General features: G+C 43.7%; 1 protein-coding gene across 3 annotated transcripts; it reads right to left on the reverse strand.

Moving 5' to 3' along the window:
* Positions 1–59: 59 nt before the first annotated feature.
* Positions 60–27664, reverse strand: LOC307020235 (uncharacterized protein). 3 transcript variants are annotated; one of them, XM_079651471.1, is made up of 13 exons: positions 27344–27664; positions 25147–25180; positions 24914–24980; positions 24732–24803; positions 24528–24617; positions 23769–23989; positions 19394–19535; positions 10462–10596; positions 6284–6385; positions 5560–5676; positions 5200–5327; positions 4766–4862; positions 60–1072 (listed from the first exon to the last, which is right to left on the reverse strand). In XM_079651471.1, exons 2-13 carry the CDS (start codon positions 25170–25172, stop codon positions 950–952), a joined length of 1320 nt encoding a protein of 439 aa, XP_079507597.1. In that variant the 5' UTR covers positions 25173–25180; positions 27344–27664; the 3' UTR covers positions 60–949. The 3 variants fall into 3 exon arrangements, with proteins under 3 accessions (XP_079507597.1, XP_079507595.1, XP_079507596.1); XM_079651469.1 differs by having other exon boundaries at positions 25147–25177; positions 26156–27664; XM_079651470.1 differs by having other exon boundaries at positions 26156–27664.
* Positions 27665–27940: the final 276 nt, after the last annotated feature.

Genomic DNA, 27940 nt, shown 5'->3' on the forward strand with positions numbered 1-27940 from the left:
GCACTTAGAGCACGCAGGAGAGAGGGGAGGCACTTGGAGCGTGCAGGAGAGAGGGGAGGGACTGCAGGCAGTGCACGGGAGAGGGGAGGCACTTAGAGCGTGCAGGAGAGAGGGGAGGCACTTGGAGCGTGCAGGAGAGAGGGGAGGCACTTGGAGCGTGCAGGAGAGAGGGGAGGGACTGCAGGCAGTGCACGGGAGAGGGGAGGCACTTAGAGCACGCAGGAGAGAGGGGAGGCACTTGGAGCGTGCAGGAGAGAGGGGAGGGACTGCAGGCAGTGCACGAGAGAGGGGAGGCACTTAGAGCACGCAGGAGAGAGGGGAGGCACTTAGAGCACGCAGGAGAGAGGGGAGGGGCTTAGAGCACGCAGGAGAGAGGGGAGGGGCTTAGAGCGTGCAGGGGAGAGGGGAGGCACTTAGAGCGTGCAGGAGAGAGGGGAGGGGCTTAGAGCACGCAGGAGAGAGGGGAGGCACTTAGAGCGTGCAAGAGAGAGGGGAGGCACTTAGAGCACGCAGGAGAGAGGGGAGGGGCTTAGAGCGTGCAGGAGAGAGGGGAGGCACTTAGAGCGTGCAGGAGAGAGGGGAGGGACGGCAGGCAGTGCACGAGAGAGGGGAGGCACTAAGAGCGTGCAGGAGAGAGGGGAGGGGCTTAGAGCGTGCAGGAGAGAGGGGAGGCACTTAGAGCGTGCAGGAGAGAGGGGAGGGGCTTAGAGCGTGCAGGAGAGAGGGGAGGCACTTAGAGCGTGCAGGAGAGAGGGGAGGGGCTTAGAGCGTGCAGGAGAGAGGGGAGGGACTGCAGGCAGTGCACGAGAGAGGGGAGGCACTTAGAGCATGCAGGAGAGAGGGGAGGGGCTTAGAGCGTGCACGAGAGAGGTGAGGCACTTAGGTACAGGGTCTCAGGGTTTAATAAAGTGGACCTGACCCCCCCTCAGTGCTGCAGTCAACCCTCACATTAAATACAGAGTTTAATCTGAGGTCTGTCTACCTCAGAGCTGCTGCTGGACTGTTGACTGTCAGGGTCTACGCTCCTCTCCTCCCAGCTGGGATTGGTCCCTATGCTCGGACAGACCGACACCTGAAGCACAAACACACAGTCACACAACCTGACACAGAGTCACACAACATAACACACAGTCACACAACCTGACACACAGTCACACAACATAACACACAGTCACACAACCTGACACACAGTCACACAACCTGACACACAGTCACACAACATAACACACAGTCACACAACCTGACACAGAGTCACACAACATAACACACAGTCACACAACCTGACACAGAGTCACACAACATAACACACAGTCACACAACCTGACACACAGTCACACAACATAACACACAGTCACACAACATAACACACAGTCACACAACATAACACAAAGTCACACAACATAACACACAGTCACACAACCTGACACACAGTCACACAACATAACACAAAGTCACACAACATAACACACAGTCACACAACCTGACACACAGTCACACAACATAACACAAAGTCACACAACATAACACACAGTCACACAACATAACACACAGTCACACAACATAACACACAGTCACACAACATAACACACAGTCACACAACATAACACACAGTCACACAACATAACACACAGTCACACAACATAACACACAGTCACACAACATAACACACAGTCACACAACATAACACAGTCACACAACATAACACACAGTCACACAACATAACACACAGTCACACAACATAACACACAGTCACACAGTCACACAACATAACACACAGTCACACAACATAACACACAGTCACACAACATAACACACAGTCACACAACATAACACACAGTCACACAACATAACACAGTCACACAACATAACACACAGTCACACAACCTGACACACAGTCACACAACATAACACACAGTCACACAACATAACACACAGTCACACAACATAACACACAGTCACACAACATAACACACAGTCACACAACATAACACAGTCACACAACATAACACACAGTCACACAACATAACACACAGCCACACAACCTGACACACAGTCACACAACATAACACACAGCCACACAACATAACACACAGTCACACAACCTGACACACAGTCACACAACATAACACACAGTCACACAACCTGACTAACAGTCACACAACATAACACACAGTCACACAACATAACACACAGTCACACAACATAACACACAGTCACACAACCTGACTAACAGTCACACAACATAACACACAGCCACACAACATGACACACAGTCACACAACCTGACACACAGTCACACAACATAACACACAGTCACACAACATAACACACAGTCACACAACATAACACACAGTCACACAACCTGACTAACAGTCACACAACCTGACACACAGTCACACAACATAACACACAGCCACACAACATAACACACAGTCACACAACATAACACACAGCCACACAACATAACACACAGTCACACAACATAACACACAGTCACACAACATAACACACAGTCACAACATAACACACAGTCACACAACATAACACACAGCCACACAACATAACACACAGTCACACAACATAACACACAGTCACACAACATAACACACAGTCACACAACATAACACACAGCCACACAACATAACACACAGTCACACAACATAACACACAGTCACACAACGTAACACACAGTCACACAACATAACACACAGTAACACAACATAACACACAGTCACAACATAACACACAGTCACACAACATAACACACAGTAACACAACATAACACACAGTCACAACATAACACACAGTCACACAACGTAACACACAGTCACACAACATAACACACAGCCACACAACATAACACACAGCCACACAACATAACACACAGTCACACAACGTAACACACAGTCACACAACATAACACACAGTCACAACATAACACACAGTCACACAACATAACACACAGCCACACAACATAACACACAGTCACACAACGTAACACACAGCCACACAACATAACACACAGTCACACAACGTAACACACAGCCACACAACGTAACACACAGTCACACAACATAACACACAGTCACACAACATAACACACAGCCACACAACATAACACAGTCACACAACATAACACACAGTCACACAACATAACACACAGTCACACAACATAACACACAGTCACACAACATAACACACAGTCACACAACATAACACACAGTCACAACATAACACACAGTCACACAACCTGACACACAGTCACACAACATAACACACAGTCACACAACGTAACACACAGTCACACAACATAACACACAGCCACACAACATAACACACAGCCACACAACATAACACACAGTCACACAACGTAACACACAGTCACACAACATAACACACAGTCACAACATAACACACAGTCACACAACATAACACACAGCCACACAACATAACACACAGTCACACAACGTAACACACAGCCACACAACATAACACACAGTCACACAACGTAACACACAGCCACACAACGTAACACACAGTCACACAACATAACACACAGTCACACAACATAACACACAGCCACACAACATAACACAGTCACACAACATAACACACAGTCACACAACATAACACACAGTCACACAACATAACACACAGTCACACAACATAACACACAGTCACAACATAACACACAGTCACAACATAACACACAGTCACACAACCTGACACACAGTCACACAACATAACACACAGTCACACAACATAACACACAGTCACACAACATAACACACAGTCACACAACCTGACACACAGTCACACAACGTAACACACAGTCACACAACGTAACACACAGTCACACAACATAACACACAGTCACACAACATAACACACAGTCACACAACATAACACACAGTCACATAACATAACACACAGTCACACAACATAACACACAGTCACACAACATAACACACAGTCACACAACATAACACACAGTCACACAACGTAACACGCAGTCACACAACATAACACGCAGTCACACAACATAACACAGTCACACAACATAACACAGTCACACAACATAACACACAGTCACACAACATAACACACAGTCACACAACATAACACAGTCACACAACATAACACACAGTCACACAACATAACACACAGTCACAGAACCTGACACACAGTCACAACATAACACACAGTCACACAACATAACACACAGTCACACAACATAACACACAGTCACACAACATAACACACAGTCACACAACATAACACACAGTCACACAACGTAACACACAGCCACACAACGTAACACACAGTCACACAACATAACACACAGTCACACAACATAACACACAGTCACACAACATAACACACAGTCACACAACATAACACACAGTCACACAACATAACACACAGTCACACAACATAACACACAGTCACACAACATAACACACAGTCACACAACATAACACACAGTCACACAACATAACACACAGTCACACAACATAACACAGTCACACAACATAACACACAGTCACACAACATAACACACAGTCACACAACATAACACACAGTCACACAACATAACACACAGTCACACAACATAACACACAGTCACACAACCTGACACACAGTCACAGAACCTGACACACAGTCACAACATAAGACACAGCCACACAACCTGACACACAGTCACACAACCTGACACAGTCACAGAACCTGACACACAGCAAGGGGGGGGGAGGCAGAGCCTCACCTGATCAGGACTCTTCCTGCTGATCTTCAGGGGCGTCGGGGTCTGAGGAGCAGACATCCACAGCGCTCTGATCCGCTCTCTGGTCTCTGCCGGGGTCCTGAACACAAATCAGCTGATCAGAGACCGGTCTGAACATCTCAAATGTAGATTTATGAAAAGAAACCTTTGATATGTCAAACCGTTGTTTTACAAGGAAAGAACTCCGAGATAAACGTGGTGCAGTTTCAGGAAAGGAATCCTAACAGAGTAACAAAGATATATGTTTGTGTCGAGGCTCCTCCTCTCTCCACACCAACAGGTAGTGAGCTCACCTGCAGCCACAGTGATCCACCAGGTGACCCCTGCCCTCTGAGACTTCACTCTGAACTGTGTGTGTGTGTGTGCTGTAAATGAGCGACTGTGTGTGTGAGTGTGTGAGATCCTCAGAGACGCACCGGCTCCTGCAGGTCAGAGAGCCCTCCAGCTGGGAGGGGCTTCCGGGGTGTTTGAGGGCGCAGACGGGAGTCGAGGTGAGAACCGGACGCTGTGACTTCAGATCCTCCACACCACACAGGCTGAAGAGCTGAGGACACAAACACACCAGCAGGCTGAAGAGCTGAGGACACACACAGAGACACACACAGAGACACACACACACACACACACACACACACACACACACACACACACACACACACACACACACACACACACACACACACACACACACACACACACACACACACACACACACACACACACACACACACACACACACACACACACACACACACACCAGAGTCTCAGCTCCTCACCTCAGAGGGGGAGAAGCTCAGAGCCCCCCCCATGCTGCCTCTGCTCCAGGAGGAGGCGTCCATGAAGCAGGCTGCATCCTGGCTGCTGCTGCCCAGCTGCTCCCTGAACCCCAACACCTGCACACACAGGGGGGGGGGGGGGGTTAGGTCAGCTGACTGGGTTTGACTCAGGTGAGATGTTGTGTGTGTCTGCTTGTAGGAGGACAGTTTCCATACTCTCACACTAAATCAGATTCATTGACAGTATTCTACGGTAGTCTTTGACAAAGAGAAGAATAAAACGCCCAGACTTTCAGACGTAATGTCATCAAAACAAAGCCATCTGGCACTAAGATCTAAAGGAACAGCTGACAGCAGTAACTGATATCTTCCTCTCGTTTAGCTCTCTCTGCTTCCCTCTGTGCCGTGATCAGGTAGGAAGAAGAAACTGCTGTTAACACTGTCTGTGTGTGTGTGTGTGTGTGTGTGTGTGTGTGTGTGTGTGTGTGTGTGTCTGTTTGTGGGTCTGTGTGTGTAAGTGGGGGGGTCTGTGTGTGTAAGTGGGGGGGTCTGTGTGTGTGGGGGGTCTGTGTGTGTGTGGGTCTGTGTGTGTGTGTGTGAGGGGGGGTCTGTGTGTGTGTGGGTCTGTGTGTGTGTGTGTGTGGGGGGGGGGGGTCTGTGTGTGTGTGTGTGTGGGTCTGTGTGTGTGTGTGGGGGTCTGTGTGTGTCCTGGTTTGTTTCTTACGTAGCTGCGACTCAGGTCCATGACTGACGGGTGTCCGTCCACTCGGTACAGCCCGCTCAGCGAGGAGCTCACTTCCTGTCCACAGCTCCACGTCTCCACACTCTGCATCAGGTGAGAACAGGGGAGATCAGGGGAGATCAGGTGAGACCAGGGGAGATCAGGGGATAACAGGGGAGATCAGGTGAGACCAGGGGAGAACAGGGGAGATCAGGTGAGACCAGGGGAGAACAGGGGAGATCAGGGGAGAACAGGGGAGATCAGGTGAGACCAGGGGAGATCAGGGGAGAACAGGGGAGATCAGGGGAGAACAGGGGAGAACAGGGGAGATCAGGTGAGACCAGGGGAGATCAGGTGAGACCAGGGGAGATCAGGGGATAAAAGGGGAGATCAGGTGAGACCAGGGGAGATCAGGTGAGAACAGGTGGGATCAGGGGAGAAAAGGTGAGAACAGGTGAGATCAGGGGAGATCAGGTGAGACCAAGTGAGACCAGGTGAGACCAGGGGAGATCAGGGGATAACAGGGGAGATCAGGGGAGAACAGGGGAGATCAAGTGAGACCGGGTGAGACCAGGGGAGATCAGGTGGGATCAGGGGAGAACAGGTGAGAACAGGTGAGATCAGGGGATAACAGGGGAGAACAGGTGAGATCAGGTGAGACCAGGTGAGACCAGGGGAGATCAGGGGATAACAGGTGAGATCAGGGGAGAAAAGGTGAGAACAGGTGAGATCAGGGGAGATCAGGTGAGACCAAGTGAGACCAGGTGAGACCAGGTGAGAACAGGGGAGATCAGGGGATAAAAGGGGAGATCAGGTGAGACCAGGGGAGATCAGGTGAGAACAGGTGGGATCAGGGGAGATCAGGTGAGACCAGGGGAGATCAGGTGAGACCAAGTGAGACCAAGTGAGACCAGGTGAGACCAGGGGAGATCAGGGGATAACAGGGGAGATCAGGGGAGAACAAGGGAGATCAGGTGAGACCAGGGGAGATCAGGTGGGATCAGGGGAGAACAGGTGAGAACAGGTGAGATCAGGGGATAACAGGGGAGAACAGGTGAGATCAGGGGAGATCAGGTGAGATCAGGGGAGAACAGGTGGGATCAGGGGAGAACAGGTGAGAACAGGTGAGATCAGGTGAGATCAGGTGAGATCAGGTGAGATCAGGGGAGATCAGGTGAGATCAGGGGAGACCAGGGGAGAACAGGTGGGATCAGGGGAGAACAGGTGAGATCAGGTGAGATCAGGGGAGATCAGGGGAGACCAGGTGGGATCAGGGGAGAACAGGTGAGATCAGGTGAGATCAGGTGGGATCAGGGGAGAACAGGTGAGAACAGGTGAGATCAGGTGAGATCAGGGGAGACCAGGTGAGATCAGGTGAGATCAGGTGAGATCAGGGGAGATCAGGGGAGATCAGGGGAGACCAGGGGAGAACAGGTGGGATCAGGGGAGAACAGGTGAGATCAGGTGAGATCAGGTGGGATCAGGGGAGATCAGGGGAGACCAGGGGAGAACAGCTGAGATCAGGGGAGAACAGGTGAGATCAGGGGAGAACAGGTGAGATCAGGGGAGAACAGGTGAGATCAGGTGAGAACAGGTGAGATCAGGGGAGACCAGGTGAGATCAGGGGAGATCAGGGGAGACCAGGTGAGATCAGGTGAGAACAGGTGGGATCAGGGGAGATCAGGTGGGATCAGGGGAGATCAGGGGAGACCAGGGGAGAACAGCTGAGATCAGGGGAGAACAGGTGAGATCAGGGGAGAACAGGTGAGATCAGGTGAGAACAGGTGGGATCAGGGGAGATCAGGTGGGATCAGGGGAGATCAGGGGAGACCAGGGGAGAACAGCTGAGATCAGGGGAGATCAGGTGAGATCAGGTGAGAACAGGTGAGATCAGGTGAGATCAGGGGAGAACAGGTGAGATCAGGTGAGAACAGGGGAGAACAGGTGAGATCAGGTGAGATCAGGGGAGAACAGGTGAGATCAGGTGAGAACAGGTGGGATCAGGGGAGATCAGGTGAGATCAGGGGAGAACAGGTGAGATCAGGTGAGATCAGGGGAGAACAGGTGAGATCAGGTGAGAACAGGTGGGATCAGGGGAGATCAGGTGAGATCAGGGGAGACCAGGGGAGAACAGCTGAGATCAGGGGAGAACAGGTGAGATCAGGGGAGAACAGGTGAGAACAGGTGAGATCAGGGGAGAACAATTGAGATCAGGGGAGAACAGGTGAGAACAGGTGAGATCAGGGGAGAACAATTGAGACCAGGGGAGATCAGGTGAGATCAGGGGAGACCAGGTGAGATCAGGTGAGATCAGGGGAGATCAGGTGAGATCAGGGGAGAACAGGTGGGATCAGGGGAGAACAGGTGAGATCAGGTGAGATCAGGTGAGATCAGGTGAGATCAGGTGGGATCAGGGGAGAACAGGGGAGATCAGGGGAGATCAGGGGAGACCAGGGGAGAACAGCTGAGATCAGGTGAGATCAGGTGAGATCAGGTGGGATCAGGGGAGAACAGGTGAGAACAGGTGAGATCAGGGGAGACCAGGGGAGATCAGGTGAGATCAGGGGAGAACAGGTGAGATCAGGGGAGAACAGGTGAGATCAGGGGAGACCAGGGGAGATCAGGTGAGATCAGGGGAGAACAGGTGAGATCAGGGGAGAACAGGTGAGAACAGGTGAGATCAGGGGAGAACAGGTGGGATCAGGGGAGAACAGGGGAGAACAGCTGAGATCAGGGGAGATCAGGTGAGATCAGGGGAGAACAGGTGAGAACAGGTGAGATCAGGTGGGATCAGGGGAGAACAGGTGAGATCAGGGGAGATCAGGGGAGAACAGGTGAGAACAGGTGAGATCAGGGGAGAACAGGTGGGATCAGGGGAGAACAGGGGAGAACAGCTGAGATCAGGGGAGATCAGGGGAGAACAGGTGAGAACAGGTGAGATCAGGGGAGAACAGGTGGGATCAGGGGAGAACAGGTGAGATCAGGGGAGAACAGGTGAGAACAGGTGAGATCAGGGGAGAACAGGTGAGATCAGGGGAGATCAGGGGAGAACAGGTGAGAACAGGTGAGATCAGGGGAGAACAGGTGGGATCAGGGGAGAACAGGTGGGATCAGGGGAGAACAGGTGAGAACAGGTGGGATCAGGGGAGAACAGGTGGGATCAGGGGAGAACAGGTGAGATCAGGGAGATCAGGGGAGATCAGGGAGATCAGGTGAGATCAGGTGAGATCAGGTGAGATCAGGTGAGATCAAGTGAGAACAGGGGAGAACAGGGGGATCAGGTGAGAACAGGGGAGAACAGGTGAGACCAGGGGAGAACAGGGGAGATCAGGGGAGAACAGGTGAGACCAGGGGAGAACAGGTGAGACCAGGGGAGAACAGGGGAGATCAGGGGAGATCAGGGGAGAACAGGTGAGACCAGGGGAGAACAGGGGAGAACAGGTGAGACCAGGGGAGAACAGGGGAGATCAGGGGAGAACAGGTGAGACCAGGGGAGAACAGGGGAGATCAGGGGAGAACAGGGGAGACCAGGGGAGATCAGGGGAGAACAGGTGAGACCAGGGGAGAACAGGAGAGAACACGTGAGATCAGGGGAGAACAGGGGAGAACAGGGGAGATCAGGGGAGATCAGGGGAGATCAGGGGAGATCAGGGGAGAACAGGGGAGATCAGGGGAGATCAGGGGAGATCAGGGGAGAACAGGGGAGAACAGGAGAGAACACGTGAGATCAGGGGAGAACAGGGGAGAACAGGGGAGATCAGGGGAGATCAGGGGAGATCAGGGGAGAACAGGGGAGACAGTGAGTATATATTATATATATCTTCAACATGAAAGAAAACATTAAAGATGACTCCAGTTGTGTAAAAGTACATCTTATTAAGTGTTAGAGCCAAAGGGGGAGTAGTTTAGGTGGTTTATCCAAATGAAAGTGGATTTGTTCAGCTTTCTCACCGGGTCGGTTTACCTGACAGATTTCTGTGGCAGCCAAGGCTTTATCGATTGGAAATCAAATGTAAAGTTAACTGAAGCTGCCATCAGGTGAGCTGTGATCGTCTTCAGATCAGTTTGAGCTGTTTCTGAACGAGCTGTTTCCGAACATTCATTTCCTCTAATTTTTTTGTGGGTCTTTGATATTGTAAAAACATTTCCAGTGGTTTCAGTGTGATATTAGTGTGATGTACCGCCTCCATCAGCTCCACGGGCGCCGTCAGCTCGCACATGCTCAGTGAGGAGGAGTAACCTGAGGAGGAGGCGGGGGGCTCGCCAGAGCACAGGCTCTGATCCGACTCGTCCTTCACGGTGGAGACGCTGTCCGCCTGCAGAGACACATCATCGTTGGAGTCATCTAGAGATGTTAAAGTACACACATCCTGTACTCAAGTAGAAGTACAGATACTCGTGTTTAAAAGTACTCTGGTAAAAGTACTGACTAAACTTCTTTCCTCAAGTCAAAGTAAAGAAGTTTGAAATGTACTTCAGTAAAAAGTACCCATAACTAGCAGCTGTTTTAAAGAGTACCTGACCTCTCTTTATATTAATAGAACAATAATGTCATTGTTAGCTAATGAATGTTTCCATGGTGACCAACGGCAACATGACAACGTTTTCATTGGTCCCTCTTCTTTAGAGAAGACCAGGAAATGATGGATACACGGATCGTGTTCAAATCAATAGGCACGCAATGACTCTAAATAATAATGATCACGCCACCAAACACACAATCAGACTAAAGGAACCAGCCTGTTTGGAGAATGAGAGAAGTAGAAAGTACAGGTATTTGAGTTCAACATGTAAGAAGTAGAAAGTACAGGTATTTGAGTTCAACATGTAAGAAGTAGAAAGTACAGGTATTTGTGTTCAACATGTAAGAAGTAGAAACAACAGGTATTTGAGTTCAACATGTAAGAAGTAGAAAGTACAGGTATTTGAGTTCAACATGTAAGAAGTAGAAAGTACAGGTATTTGTGTTCAACATGTACGAAGTAGAAAGTACAGGTATTTGTGTTCAACATGTAAGAAGTAGAAAGTACAGGTATTTGTGTTCAACATGTAAGAAGTAGAAAGTACAGGTATTTGTGTTCAACATGTAAGAAGTAGAAAGTACAGGTATTTGAGTTCAACATGTGAGAAGTAGAAAGTACAGGTATTTGTGTTCAACATGTAAGAAGTAGAAAGTACAGGTATTTGAGTTCAACATGTAAGAAGTAGAAAGTACAGGTATTTGTGTTCAACATGTAAGAAGTAGAAAGTACAGGTATTTGTGTTCAACATGTACGAAGTAGAAAGTACAGGTATTTGAGTTCAACATGTAAGAAGTAGAAAGTACAGGTATTTGAGTTCAACATGTAAGAAGTAGAAAGTACAGGTATTTGGGTTCAACATGTAAGAAGTAGAAAGTACAGGTATTTGGGTTCAACATGTAAGAAGTAGAAAGTACAGGTATTTGAGTTCAACATGTAAGAAGTAGAAACTACAGGTATTTGAGTTCAACATGTACGAAGTAGAAAGTACAGGTATTTGAGTTCAACATGTAAGAAGTAGAAAGTACAGGTATTTGTGTTCAACATGTGAGAAGTAGAAAGTACAGGTATTTGTGTTCAACATGTAAGAAGTAGAAAGTACAGGTATTTGTGTTCAACATGTGAGAAGTAGAAAGTACAGGTATTTGTGTTCAACATGTGAGAAGTAGAAAGTACAGGTATTTGTGTTCAACATGTGAGAAGTAGAAAGTACAGGTATTTGAGTTCAACATGTAAGAAGTAGAAAGTACAGGTATTTGTGTTCAACATGTAAGAAGTAGAAAGTACAGGTATTTGTGTTCAACATGTAAGAAGTAGAAAGTACAGGTATTTGAGTTCAACATGTAAGAAGTAGAAAGTACAGGTATTTGTGTTCAACATGTGAGAAGTAGAAAGTACAGGTATTTGAGTTCAACATGTAAGAAGTAGAAAGTACAGGTATTTGTGTTCAACATGTAAGAAGTAGAAAGTACAGGTATTTGTGTTCAACATGTGAGAAGTAGAAAGTACAGGTATTTGAGTTCAACATGTACGAAGTAGAAAGTACAGGTATTTGAGTTCAACATGTAAGAAGTAGAAAGTACAGGTATTTGAGTTCAACATGTAAGAAGTAGAAAGTACAGGTATTTGTGTTCAACATGTGAGAAGTAGAAAGTACAGGTATTTGTGTTCAACATGTAAGAAGTAGAAAGTACAGGTATTTGAGTTCAACATGTAAGAAGTAGAAAGTACAGGTATTTGTGTTCAACATGTAAGAAGTAGAAAGTACAGGTATTTGTGTTCAACATGTAAGAAGTAGAAAGTACAGGTATTTGTGTTCAACATGTAAGAAGTAGAAAGTACAGGTATTTGAGTTCAACATGTAAGAAGTAGAAAGTACAGGTATTTGAGTTCAACATGTAAGAAGTAGAAAGTACAGGTATTTGTGTTCAACATGTAAGAAGTAGAAAGTACAGGTATTTGAGTTCAACATGTAAGAAGTAGAAAGTACAGGTATTTGAGTTCAACATGTAAGAAGTAGAAAGTACAGGTATTTGTGTTCAACATGTGAGAAGTAGAAAGTACAGGTATTTGTGTTCAACATGTAAGAAGTAGAAAGTACAGGTATTTGAGTTCAACATGTAAGAAGTAGAAAGTACAGGTATTTGTGTTCAACATGTAAGAAGTAGAAAGTACAGGTATTTGTGTTCAAAGTGTAAGAAGTAGAAAGTACAGGTATTTGAGTTCAACATGTAAGAAGTAGAAAGTACAGGTATTTGTGTTCAACATGTGAGAAGTAGAAAGTACAGGTATTTGAGTTCAACATGTAAGAAGTAGAAAGTACAGGTATTTGTGTTCAACATGTGAGAAGTAGAAAGTACAGGTATTTGAGTTCAACATGTAAGAAGTAGAAAGTACAGGTATTTGTGTTCAACATGTAAGAAGTAGAAAGTACAGGTATTTGAGTTCAACATGTAAGAAGTAGAAAGTACAGGTATTTGTGTTCAACATGTAAGAAGTAGAAAGTACAGGTATTTGTGTTCAAAGTGTAAGAAGTAGAAAGTACAGGTATTTGAGTTCAACATGTAAGAAGTAGAAAGTACAGGTATTTGAGTTCAACATGTAAGAAGTAGAAAGTACAGGTATTTGTGTTCAACATGTGAGAAGTAGAAAGTACAGGTATTTGAGTTCAACATGTAAGAAGTAGAAAGTACAGGTATTTGTGTTCAACATGTGAGAAGTAGAAAGTACAGGTATTTGTGTTCAACATGTAAGAAGTAGAAAGTACAGGTATTTGAGTTCAACATGTAAGAAGTAGAAAGTACAGGTATTTGAGTTCAACATGTAAGAAGTAGAAAGTACAGGTATTTGTGTTCAACATGTAAGAAGTAGAAAGTACAGGTATTTGAGTTCAACATGTAAGAAGTAGAAAGTACAGGTATTTGAGTTCAACATGTAAGAAGTAGAAAGTACAGGTATTTGTGTTCAACATGTAAGAAGTAGAAAGTACAGGTATTTGAGTTCAACATGTAAGAAGTAGAAAGTACAGGTATTTGAGTTCAACATGTAAGAAGTAGAAAGTACAGGTATTTGTGTTCAACATGTAAGAAGTAGAAAGTACAGGTATTTGAGTTCAACATGTAAGAAGTAGAAAGTACAGGTATTTGTGTTCAACATGTAAGAAGTAGAAAGTACAGGTATTTGGGTTCAACATGTGAGAAGTAGAAAGTACAGGTATTTGAGTTCAACATGTAAGAAGTAGAAAGTACAGGTATTTGTGTTCAACATGTAAGAAGTAGAAAGTACAGGTATTTGAGTTCAACATGTAAGAAGTAGAAAGTACATGTATTTGGGTTCAACATGTGAGAAGTAGAAAGTACAGGTATTTGGGTTCAACATGTAAGAAGTAGAAAGTACAGGTATTTGTGTTCAACATGTAAGAAGTAGAAAGTACAGGTATTTGAGTTCAACATGTAAGAAGTAGAAAGTACATGTATTTGGGTTCAACATGTGAGAAGTAGAAAGTACAGGTATTTGGGTTCAACATGTGAGAAGTAGAAAGTACATGTATTTGGGTTCAACATGTAAGAAGTAGAAAGTACAGGTATTTGTGTTCAACATGTAAGAAGTAGAAAGTACAGGTATTTGTGTTCAACATGTAAGAAGTAGAAAGTACAGGTATTTGAGTTCAACATGTAAGAAGTAGAAAGTACAGGTATTTGAGTTCAACATGTAAGAAGTAGAAAGTACAGGTATTTGTGTTCAACATGTGAGAAGTAGAAAGTACAGGTATTTGAGTTCAACATGTAAGAAGTAGAAAGTACAGGTATTTGTGTTCAACATGTAAGAAGTAGAAAGTACAGGTATTTGAGTTCAACATGTAAGAAGTAGAAAGTACAGGTATTTGTGTTCAACATGTAAGAAGTAGAAAGTACAGGTATTTGTGTTCAAAGTGTAAGAAGTAGAAAGTACAGGTATTTGTGTTCAACATGTAAGAAGTAGAAAGTACAGGTATTTGAGTTCAACATGTGAGAAGTAGAAAGTACAGGTATTTGTGTTCAACATGTAAGAAGTAGAAAGTACAGGTATTTGAGTTCAACATGTAAGAAGTAGAAAGTACAGGTATTTGAGTTCAACATGTAAGAAGTAGAAAGTACAGGTATTTGTGTTCAACATGTAAGAAGTAGAAAGTACAGGTATTTGAGTTCAACATGTAAGAAGTAGAAAGTACAGGTATTTGAGTTCAACATGTAAGAAGTAGAAAGTACAGGTATTTGAGTTCAACATGTAAGAAGTAGAAAGTACAGGTATTTGAGTTCAACATGTAAGAAGTAGAAAGTACAGGTATTTGAGTTCAACATGTAAGAAGTAGAAAGTACAGGTATTTGAGTTCAACATGTAAGAAGTAGAAAGTACAGGTATTTGGGTTCAACATGTAAGAAGTAGAAAGTACATGTATTTGTGTTCAACATGTAAGAAGTAGAAAGTACATGTATTTGTGTTCAACATGTAAGAAGTAGAAAGTACAGGTATTTGAGTTCAACATGTAAGAAGTAGAAAGTACATGTATTTGTGTTCAACATGTAAGAAGTAGAAAGTACAGGTATTTGAGTTCAACATGTAAGAAGTAGAAAGTACAGGTATTTGTGTTCAACATGTAAGAAGTAGAAAGTACAGGTATTTGTGTTCAACATGTAAGAAGTAGAAAGTACAGGTATTTGGGTTCAACATGTAAGAAGTAGAAAGTACATGTATTTGTGTTCAACATGTAAGAAGTAGAAAGTACAGGTATTTGAGTTCAACATGTAAGAAGTAGAAAGTACAGGTATTTGTGTTCAACATGTAAGAAGTAGAAAGTACAGGTATTTGGGTTCAACATGTGAGAAGTAGAAAGTACAGGTATTTGTGTTCAACATGTGAGAAGTAGAAAGTACAGGTATTTGAGTTCAACATGTGAGAAGTAGAAAGTACAGGTATTTGTGTTCAACATGTAAGAAGTAGAAAGTACAGGTATTTGTGTTCAACATGTAAGAAGTAGAAAGTACAGGTATTTGAGTTCAACATGTAAGAAGTAGAAAGTACAGGTATTTGAGTTCAACATGTAAGAAGTAGAAAGTACAGGTATTTGAGTTCAACATGTAAGAAGTAGAAAGTACAGGTATTTGTGTTCAACATGTAAGAAGTAGAAAGTACAGGTATTTGTGTTCAACATGTAAGAAGTAGAAAGTACAGGTATTTGTGTTCAACATGTAAGAAGTAGAAAGTACAGGTATTTGTGTTCAACATGTAAGAAGTAGAAAGTACAGGTATTTGTGTTCAACATGTAAGAAGTAGAAAGTACAGGTATTTGAGTTCAACATGTGAGAAGTAGAAAGTACAGGTATTTGAGTTCAACATGTGAGAAGTAGAAAGTACAGGTATTTGTGTTCAACATGTAAGAAGTAGAAAGTACAGGTATTTGTGTTCAACATGTAAGAAGTAGAAAGTACAGGTATTTGTGTTCAACATGTAAGAAGTAGAAAGTACAGGTATTTGAGTTCAACATGTAAGAAGTAGAAAGTACAGGTATTTGTGTTCAACATGTAAGAAGTAGAAAGTACAGGTATTTGAGTTCAACATGTAAGAAGTAGAAAGTACAGGTATTTGAGTTCAACATGTAAGAAGTAGAAAGTACAGGTATTTGTGTTCAACATGTAAGAAGTAGAAAGTACAGGTATTTGAGTTCAACATGTAAGAAGTAGAAAGTACAGGTATTTGAGTTCAACATGTAAGAAGTAGAAAGTACAGGTATTTGAGTTCAACATGTAAGAAGTAGAAAGTACAGGTATTTGAGTTCAACATGTAAGAAGTAGAAAGTACAGGTATTTGGGTTCAACATGTAAGAAGTAGAAAGTACAGGTATTTGAGTTCAACATGTAAGAAGTAGAAAGTACAGGTATTTGAGTTCAACATGTAAGAAGTAGAAAGTACAGGTATTTGTGTTCAACATGTAAGAAGTAGAAAGTACAGGTATTTGTGTTCAACATGTAAGAAGTAGAAAGTACAGGTATTTGTGTTCAACATGTAAGAAGTAGAAAGTACAGGTATTTGAGTTCAACATGTAAGAAGTAGAAAGTACAGGTATTTGTGTTCAACATGTAAGAAGTAGAAAGTACAGGTATTTGTGTTCAACATGTAAGAAGTAGAAAGTACAGGTATTTGAGTTCAACATGTAAGAAGTAGAAAGTACAGGTATTTGTGTTCAACATGTAAGAAGTAGAAAGTACAGGTATTTGAGTTCAACATGTAAGAAGTAGAAAGTACAGGTATTTGTGTTCAACATGTGAGAAGTAGAAAGTACAGGTATTTGAGTTCAACATGTAAGAAGTAGAAAGTACAGGTATTTGAGTTCAACATGTAAGAAGTAGAAAGTACAGGTATTTGTGTTCAACATGTAAGAAGTAGAAAGTACAGGTATTTGTGTTCAACATGTAAGAAGTAGAAAGTACAGGTATTTGTGTTCAACATGTAAGAAGTAGAAAGTACAGGTATTTGAGTTCAACATGTAAGAAGTAGAAAGTACAGGTATTTGTGTTCAACATGTAAGAAGTAGAAAGTACAGGTATTTGAGTTCAACATGTAAGAAGTAGAAAGTACAGGTATTTGAGTTCAACATGTAAGAAGTAGAAAGTACAGGTATTTGTGTTCAACATGTAAGAAGTAGAAAGTACAGGTATTTGAGTTCAACATGTAAGAAGTAGAAAGTACAGGTATTTGAGTTCAACATGTAAGAAGTAGAAAGTACAGGTATTTGAGTTCAACATGTAAGAAGTAGAAAGTACAGGTATTTGAGTTCAACATGTAAGAAGTAGAAAGTACAGGTATTTGAGTTCAACATGTAAGAAGTAGAAAGTTCAGGTATTTGAGTTCAACATGTAAGAAGTAGAAAGTACAGGTATTTGAGTTCAACATGTAAGAAGTAGAAAGTACAGGTATTTGAGTTCAACATGTAAGAAGTAGAAAGTACAGGTATTTGTGTTCAACATGTAAGAAGTAGAAAGTACAGGTATTTGTGTTCAACATGTAAGAAGTAGAAAGTACAGGTATTTGAGTTCAACATGTAAGAAGTAGAAAGTACAGGTATTTGTGTTCAACATGTAAGAAGTAGAAAGTACAGGTATTTGAGTTCAACATGTAAGAAGTAGAAAGTACAGGTATTTGAGTTCAACATGTAAGAAGTAGAAAGTACAGGTATTTGTGTTCAACATGTGAGAAGTAGAAAGTACAGGTATTTGTGTTCAAAATGTAAGAAGTCGAAGTAAAAAGTGGTCAGAAAAGTAGTGGAGTAAAGTACTGATACCAGAAACATGTACTTAAAGATTAACTTGCAGGTTTTGTTTTTTTCTACATTTATGCTTAACCTTGCCTGAAAATTACAATTAAAAATGTTAATGCAGGATTTGATATGTTTTACAAGACATAAGGAATTCAGAGGAAAAGGAACCATTTTGAGCTCTGCTACTAAAAACTGCTCTTTTTTAACGTCACACGTCAAACGCGTCATATTACGTCACATGGGGGAGTTAACTTTCTGGGACTCGTTCTCTGCCCAATCCGCGGTAGTAGTTTGTAGTTGGTTTGAGCAGTTGTGTTTTAGTGAGCTGGTATTTTTTCGGTAATTTTACATTGCATTTCTCCATTTGTAATCATAGTGTGCTTGTGTTTGTGCAGGTTGCACAAACACAAGCCTGTCAGGGCATCGAGTCCAGTTTCCCTCACGGGAAAAGGACCGGAGCTAGCGTTGGTTCCTGGGTGCGTTGTGCATCCACCTCCCTGCAGCACATACTCTCCACACCTTTATCAGGAAACCGTATTACATCTCTCTCTCCCCCCCCCCCACCCTTCGCTGCTCTCTCTCTCTCCCCTCCGGTACACGGCACCGTAGACGTAGTGTGGAGTTGCATTAGGTAACGCTGTGGTGGCTGTACTGCTCCAGCCGTCTCCTTTGTGTTTGTTTGTTTCCCCCTGTCTGTGTTGTTTGTGTGTGCGTGGTGGCTGTCACTCCTGGCTCCCGGCTCAACCTCCACTCACCTGCTGCAATCAGCTGTGCACCCTCCACGACTACACACTAGGGCTGTAAACTAGATCGTCAAATTGACGATCTTGCGGAGAAAGGTTGTGGAGCCTCCGTTGATATGCCGTTGTAAATGGCTTGATGGAAAGCAGGTGTGTAGTAGGGCTGTCCCGAATACCATTTTTCGGGCTCCGGTTATTCGGTAGTAAACAGCAGCGAATATTCGGTGCGGAGAGATTTGTATTTTCGAATCGAATGCAAACGGCCGCTCTCCCCCTTGTTTCCCCCGTGTTACGTCACACGCGGGAGCTCACGTGCGGAGGCTTTTTTATGCGGAAATGAAAATGTCTTACTAAAACGACGCCAGATGTCACTGTAGTGTATATTTCTGTATATTTTGGGGAAAATCTAGTGTATTCATCATTTTCCTACACATTTATTCACTGGTGTCTCTAACCTGCAAGTTGCTCTTTAAGTACAGTAACAAAGTATTTGTACTCCACTACTTCCCAGCTCTGATGTCTACACTGCAGAGGGTGTGTGTGTCTGTGTGTGACCGACCTTGCTGGGGATGCTGGCAGTGCGGGGGGGCCTGGAGGTGGAGCTGCAGGAGGAGTGGAGGAGCAGCACCTGCAGGTAGCCCTCTTTCTCCACCTTCCTCTTCAGGGTGGAGTTCCAGTGGTTCTTGATGGAGTTATCGGTCCTGGAATTTAGAACACACTCTCAGTTCCACCCAAATAAAACGTGATTGCAGAAAACCACGGTTGTTTGAACGCCACTGTTGTTTACATAACGCCACTGTTGTTTGAACGCCACTGTTGTTTGAACGCCACTGTTGTTTGAACGCCACTGTTGTTTACATAACGCCACTGTTGTTTACATAACGCCACTGTTGTTTAAATAACGCCACTGTTGTTTGAACGCCACAGTTGTTTACATAACGCCACTGTTGTTTGAACGCCACTGTTGTTTGAACGCCACTGTTGTTTGAACGCCACTGTTGTTTACATAACGCCACTGTTGTTTACATAACGCCACTGTTGTTTGAACGCCACTGTTGTTTACATAACGCCACTGTTGTTTACATAACGCCACTGTTGTTTAAATAACGCCACTGTTGTTTGAACGCCACAGTTGTTTACGTAACGCCACTGTTGTTTACATAACGCCACTTTGTTTAAATAACGCCACTGTTGTTTGAACGCCACTGTTGTTTACAGAACGCCACTGTTGTTTACATAACGCCACTGTTGTTTAAATAACGCAATTGTTGTTTGAACGCCACTGTTGTTTACGTAACGCCACTGTTGTTTACATAACGCCACTTTTGTTTACAGAGCGCCACTGTTATTTGAACGCCACTGTTGTTTGAACGCCACTGTTGTTTACAGAACACCACTGTTGTTTGAACGCCACTGTTGTTTACATAACGCCACTGTTGTTTGAACGCCACTGTTGTTCACAGAACACCACTGTTGTTCACAGAACGCCACTGTTGTTTGAACGCCACTGTTGTTTACAGAACACCACTGTTGTTTACAGAACACCACTGTTGTTCACAGAACGCCACTGTTGTTTACAGAACACCACTGTTGTTCACAGAACGCCACTGTTGTTTGAACGCCACTGTTGTTTACAGAACACCACTGTTGTTTACAGAACGCCACTGTTGTTCACAGAACGCCAGTTTGTTTACAGAACGCCACTGTCGTTTACATAGCGCCACTGTTGTTTACATAGCGCCACTGTTGTTTACATAACGCCACTTTGTTTACATAACGCCACTGTTGTTTACAGAACGCCACTTTGTTTACAGAACGCCACTGTCGTTTACAGAACGCCACTGTTGTTTACAGAACGCCACTTTGTTTACAGAACGCCACTGTTGTTTACAGAACGCCACTTTTTTTAAAGAACGCCACTTTGTTTACAGAACGCCACTGTTTTTTACAGAACGCCACTTTGTTTACAGAATACCACTGTTGTTTACAGAACGCCACTTTGTTTACAGAACGCCACTGTTGTTTACATAATGCCACTGTTGTTTACAGAACGCCACTTTGTTTACAGAACACCACTGTTGTTTACAGAACGCCACTGTTGTTTACAGAACGCCACTTTTGTTTACATAACGCCACACTGTTGTTTACAGAACGCCACTTTGTTTACAGAACGCCATTGTTGTTTACATAATGCCACTGTTGTTTACAGAACGCCACTGTTGTTTAGAGAACGCCACTTTGTTTACAGAACGCCACTTTGTTTACAGAACGCCACTGTTGTTTACAGAATGCCACTGTTGTTTACAGAACGCCACTGTTGTTTACAGAACACCACTGTTGTTTACAGAACGCCACTGTTGTTCACAGAACGCCAGTTTGTTTACAGAACGCCACTGTCGTTTACATAGCGCCACTGTTGTTTACATAGCGCCACTGTTGTTTACAGAACGCCACTTTGTTTACAGAACGCCACTGTCGTTTACAGAACGCCACTGTTGTTTACAGAACGCCACTGTTGTTTACAGAACGCCACTTTGTTTACAGAACGCCATTGTTGTTCACAGAACGCCACTGTTGTTTATAGAACGCCACTTTGTTTACAGAACGCCACTTTGTTTACAGAACGCCACTGTTGTCTACAGAACGCCACTTTTGTTTACATAATGCCACTGTTGTTTACAGAACGCCACTGTTGTTTACAGAATACCACTGTCGTTTACAGAACGCCACTTTGTTTACAGAACGCCACTGTTGTTTACAGAACGCCACTTTGTTTACAGAACGCCACTGTTGTTTACATAACGCCACTGTTGTTTACAGAACGCCACTGTTGTTTACAGAACGCCACTTTGTTTACAGAACGCCACTGTTGTTTACAGAACGCCACTGTCGTTTACAGAACGCCACTTTGTTTACAGAACGCCACTTTGTCTACAGAATACCACTGTTGTTTACAGAACGCCACTTTGTTTACAGAACGCCACTGTTGTCTACATAATGCAACTGTTGTTTACAGAACGCCACTTTGTTTACAGAACACCACTGTTGTTTACAGAATGCCACTGTTGTTTACAGAACGCCACTGTTGTTTACAGAACGCCACTTTGTTTACAGAACGCCATTGTTGTTTACATAATGCCACTGTTGTTTACAGAACGCCACTGTTGTTTACAGAATGCCACTGTTGTTTACATAATGCCACTGTTGTTTACAGAACGCCACTGTTGTTTACAGAACACCACTGTTGTTTACAGAACGCCACTGTTGTTTACAGAACGCCAATTTGTTTACAGAACGCCACTGTTGTTTACAGAACGCCACTGTTGTTTACAGAACGCCACTTTGTTTACAGAACGCCACTGTTGTTTACAGAATACCACTGTCGTTTACAGAACGCCACTGTTGTTTACGGAACGCCACTGTTGTTTACAGAACGCCACTTTGTTTACAGAACGCCACTGTTGTTTATATAATGCCACTGTTGTTTACAGAACGCCACTGTTGTTTACAGAACGCCACTTTGTTTACAGAACGCCACTGTTGTTTACAGAACGCCACTGTTTTCTACAGGACGCCACTTTTGTTTACAGAACGCCACTTTGTTTACAGAACGCCATTGTTGTTTACAGAATACCACTATTGTTTACAGAACGCCACTTTGTTTACAGAACGCCACTGTTGTTTACATAATGCCACTGTTGTTTACAGAACGCCACTGTTGTTTACAGAACACCACTGTTGTTTACAGAACGCCACTTTGTTTACAGAACGCCACTGTTGTTTACAGAATACCACTGTCGTTTACAGAACGCCACTTTGTTTACAGAACGCCACTTTATTTACAGAATGCCACTGTTGTTTACAGAATACCACTGTTGTTTACAGAACGCCACTTTGTTTACAGAACGCCACTTTGTTTACATAACGCCACTGTTGTTTACAGAACGCCACTGTTGTTTACAGAACGCCACTTTGTTTACAGAACGCCACTGTTGTTTACAGAACGCCACTGTCGTTTACAGAACGCCACTTTGTTTACAGAACGCCACTTTGTCTACAGAATACCACTGTTGTTTACAGAACGCCACTTTGTTTACAGAACGCCACTGTTGTCTACATAATACCACTATTGTTTACAGAACGCCACTTTGTTTACAGAACGCCACTGTTGTTTACATAATGCCACTGTTGTTTACAGAACGCCACTGTTGTTTACAGAACACCACTGTTGTTTACAGAACGCCACTTTGTTTACAGAACGCCACTGTTGTTTACAGAATACCACTGTCGTTTACAGAACGCCACTTTGTTTACAGAACGCCACTTTATTTACAGAATGCCACTGTTGTTTACAGAACGCCACTTTGTTTACAGAATACCACTGTTGTTTACAGAATGCCACTGTTGTTTACAGAACGCCACTTTTGTTTACATAACGCCACTGTTTTTACATAATGCCACTGTTGTTTACAGAACGCCACTGTTGTTTACAGAACGACACTTTGTTTACAGAACGCCACTGTTGTTTACAGAACGCCACTTTGTTTACAGAACGCCACTTTGTTTACAGAACGCCACTGTTGATACATAATGCCACTGTTGTTTACAGAAAGCCACTGTTGTTTACAGAACGCCACTTTGTTTACAGAACGCCACTTTGTTTACAGAACGCCACTGTTGTTTACAGAACGTCACTTTGTTTACAGAACGCCACTGTTGTTTACAGAACACCACTGTTGTTTACAGAACGCCACTTTTGTTTACAGAACACCACTGTTGTCTTCAAAACAGTGGCGTTTAAAGGGTTGAACTGAATAGTATTGGATATCTGTTGGTTATGAGTGAAAGTATGAAATAATATGAATAAATATTTCATCCTGATTTGAAGCGAGGCCTCAGAGTAACATGTTAACATTAGCACAAACTGTTTCTACCTGCCCGGCATGAGCTTGGACATGTCGGCCCAGCGGTTTCCCAGCATGCTGTGCGCCTGGCAGATGATGCGGTCCTCCTGCAGCGTCCAGCCGCTCTTCTTCACCGCAGGGTTCAGGTGGTTGTGCCAGCGCTCGCGGCACTGCTTCCCGTTGCGGCTCAGCAGGTGCTTGGCGATGAGCGACCAGCGCTTCACGCCGTAATTCTGCACCAGATCAATGACCTGCACAGGAAGTGACATCACATGCTCACAGGTCAACAGAGTGTGGAGCATTACCTGGCGCAGGGTTGTGTCCCATGTCACTCTTCTGAGGAACAGTCCTGCTCTGAGATCATCAGGGCGGCGCTGTAAGGGATTTCCCCAACACTCGTCTGACTCCATATTGCAGGCGTCATCAGAGACAGTCTGTGTTTCTAGTTTTTTGGTTCTATACCAACATGTATATATAATATATCATATATACACATGTATGGAGCTGTTAATACAGCTGCCTCGCTCTGTGTGCAGAGAGCAAGGAGCCAACTGTTCTCTGAGTGCAGTGAAATTTAATATGAAGGGAATTAAAGCAGAATATTTGGTGAGATAACAAATGTTGTGAACTTTTGGAAATCTGTACATCTTATAATTTCAAAAAGTCAGCTGTTCTGCGGTGATGTTTTAAAAACACAGAGCATGTTCAGAGCTGAGCAGGTGTGACTTTTTTTAAACTAAACAGAGGACCTCTGCACTGTGTGTAACGTGTGTATAACTGAGTGTTTACCCTCTCGTCCTCCGTCTGAGTCCACGGCCCTTTCACCAGCTCAGGATTCTTCATCTGCTGCCACTGCCGCTGACACTCCCCCTCTGACCTCTGACACACACAAACACACACACAGACGGTACTTCAGCAGCTGGATTCTCTCTGAGTGTGTGTGTGTGTGTGTGTGTGTGTGTGTGTGTGTGTGTGTGTGTCTGCTCTTCTCACTTTAAGATGCAGGGACACTGAAGGCCAGCTGTTGGATCCAAACTCTTTCACCACTCTGTGCAGCTTCTCCTCCTGAGGAGGAAGATCACCATCATCATCATCATCAGACTGATATGTCAGCTGTTCAGTGATGGTAATATCCTGACCCTGTATGTGTGTGAGGAACGAGGAGCTGCACCCACCTCGTCTTTTGTCCATGAAGGCTTCTGTACTGTCCCTCTGGAGAACCTTCCTTTCCGTCTCTTTGTGCTGAGACAGCGGTTAGATGATAGATAAAGTTTAATATTATAATTAACAACTAAACTCTGCCTCTGACGCTTTATACAGGTGTGTGTGTGTGTGTGTGTGTGTGTGTGTGTGTGTGTGTGTGTGTGTGTGTGTGTGTGTGTGTGTGTGTGTGTGTGTGTGCTCTCACCAGGCCCTGCGGCTTCTGCTGCTCATCGCTGCTGCTGAGGACAAACACACATCACTGTAACAGTGTGTAATGACATTAACACATTTCTATTTTCTACACCTCAGAGACTTAACAATAGTGAATAAGTTGCAGTCCTTCCGTCTGCAGTGTCATAACAGCAATAACTAATCACTGATGAAATAAACTGATGTATAACATCAAGGACATGTTGGCAGTTGGCTGTTAGCTCCCATCCCAAAATGAAATGTGTGTAAACATGAGAACAAGTGTTCTCTTATCACCTCTGAGTCCTCCTCCAGCAGAGTATCTAGCTAACTCTGTGTCTGCACATTTCTCCTACTAGCATTAGAATTACAGAATGCCTCATTAGCATATTTAACACAACATGATGTCAGTAAACTTGTAATGTCAAAAGTAATAGTGTCAGAAACTGGGTTCATGGTGATATGTTCTTTTTCTGTGAACATTTCTAATTCCATTGATTTTGTTCAACCTTTTTTGGTCTAATTATTACGACTTTTACCTCCAAATGCATTTCCTCTCCTCTCTCCAGAAACCTCACACACAGCAAAGTACACACCATTCACACACACGTTATCACTCAAACATGCAGGGCATGAGTTGATGGCAGGGTGTTCTGATGTATGGACTGATTCAGAGAGAAAGCCCTGACTGTAACATGAGGACAACATGGAACAAGAACCTGGCTTTATCACATATAATAATACAAATATAAATACATGCAAATGAGGACATACCTAGGACATATTTTGAGATGTTTCAATTTTAGATTAGCTTATTTATACTCTTTTAATTGCTACTGATGTGCAATGCCTTGTCTTTTATGCTGCTGCAACACAACACAAATCCCAATTTCAGATCAATAAAGTACACCTTATCTTATCTTATCTTATACTGTCTCTTTGGTATAATTTAACTTTTAACATTTAACCCTGCCGTGTCCAGTGCTCTGTAAACAGACAGGGTGGCTCCTGGTAGTTCATCTCACCTTCACCTGTAGTGTCTCCCGTTAAAAACCGTCTGTAGTTCCAACTGACCGCCGTTAGTAGTTCCAACTCTAGTTCCAACTGACCGTTTGTAGTTCCAACTGACCGCCGTTTGTAGTTCCAACTCTAGTTCCAACTGACCGTTTGTAGTTCCAACTGGCCGCCGTTTGTAGTTCCAACTGACCGTTTGTAGTTCCAAATGTAGTTCCAACTGACCGTTTGTAGTTCCAGCTGACCGCAGTTTGTAGTTCCAACTGTAGTTCCAACTGACCGTTTGTAGTTCCAACTGTAGTTCCAACTGACCGTTTGTAGTTCCAGCTGACCGCAGTTTGTAGTTCCAACTCTAGTTCCAACTGACCGTTTGTAGTTCCAACTGACCGTTTGTAGTTCCAACTGACCGCAGTTTGTAGTTCCAAATGACCGCAGTTTGTAGTTCCAACTGACCGTTTGTAGTTCCAACTGACCGCCGTTTGCAGCTCCAACTGACCGTTTGTAGTTTAAACTGACCGTTTGTAGTTCAAAGTGACTGTTTGTAGTACCAACTGACTGTAGTTCTACCTAGCTGTAGCAGAATCTAGCCTAGCCTGTAAAAAGTGATTATAAAACAAGTGTGCAGTTCTAACTGACCGTTTGTAGCTTAAACTGACCGTTTGTAGTTCCAACTGACCGCCGTTTGTAGTTCCAACTGACCGTTTGTAGTTCCAACTGACCGTTTGTAGTTTCCAACTGTAGCAGAATCTAGCCTAGCCTGTAAAAGGTGATTATAAAACAAGTGTGCAGTTCCAACTGACCGTTTGTAGCTTAAACTGATCGTTTGTAGTTTCAACTGACCGCCGTTTGCAGCTCCAACTGACCGTTTGTCGTTCCAACTGACCGCCGTTTGTAGTTCCAACGGACCCTTTGTAGTTCTAAGTGACCGTTTGTAGTTTCTAACTAACAGCTCTATCTAGCTGTAGCAGAATCTAGCCTAGCCTGTAAAAAGTGATTATAAGTGTGCAGTTCCAACTGACCGTTTGTAGTTCAAAGTAACTGTTTGTAGTTCCAACTGACAGTAGCTCTATCTAGCTGTAGCAGAATCTACCCTAGCCGTAAAACAGACATGATAAAATAAGTTTGAAGATCCAACTGACAATTTTTAGATCCAACTGACCGTGTGTAGTTCAAACTGACCGTTTGTATTTCAAACTGACCTATAGTAGCTCCAACTGACCGTTTTTAGATCTAACTGACGGTTTGTAGTTCAAAGTGAAAGTTGCGCTATGTAGCTGTAGCATAAGCTAGCCGCCGCCAGCCGGTAAAAAGTGACAGAAGTAGTTCTAGAAGTGAGATGGGAGGGTCAAACCGTGACTGTGTCCGGGGGAAGGTGTTCTCTGAGCCCAGGTGTGTGTCTGGCTGTCTGTCCGCAGGTCTGCCGCAGGTTTAACAGGGAGAAACGGGGAGCAACGGGGAGAAACGTGAGATTTGATCAGTTACCGGCGACCGTTGGCTCAGCTCGTGCGCTCTGTTGTCAGGGGACGCCGCGAGTCTCCTCTGATTGGGCAGGCCCTGCGATGACGTCACTTAATGTCTTTACTTGGCCAACTGACAGCCTACTCACTTTATTTTGATTATAATAATGTATATAAATAAGGGATTTATCTTTTGATTTACAAACATTAATTTAGAAATGTAAGAAACATAATCAATAAAATAAGTCAGATTGTATTTTATCAGAGAAGTCACTTATTTATTCAAAAATATGGATTTTGAGAAACTCGCTAAATAACAACAGGAGCCACTAAAAACAG

Source organism: Notothenia rossii (assembly GCF_949606895.1).
Source record: "Notothenia rossii genome assembly, chromosome: 9".
NCBI lineage: Eukaryota > Metazoa > Chordata > Actinopteri > Perciformes > Nototheniidae > Notothenia > Notothenia rossii.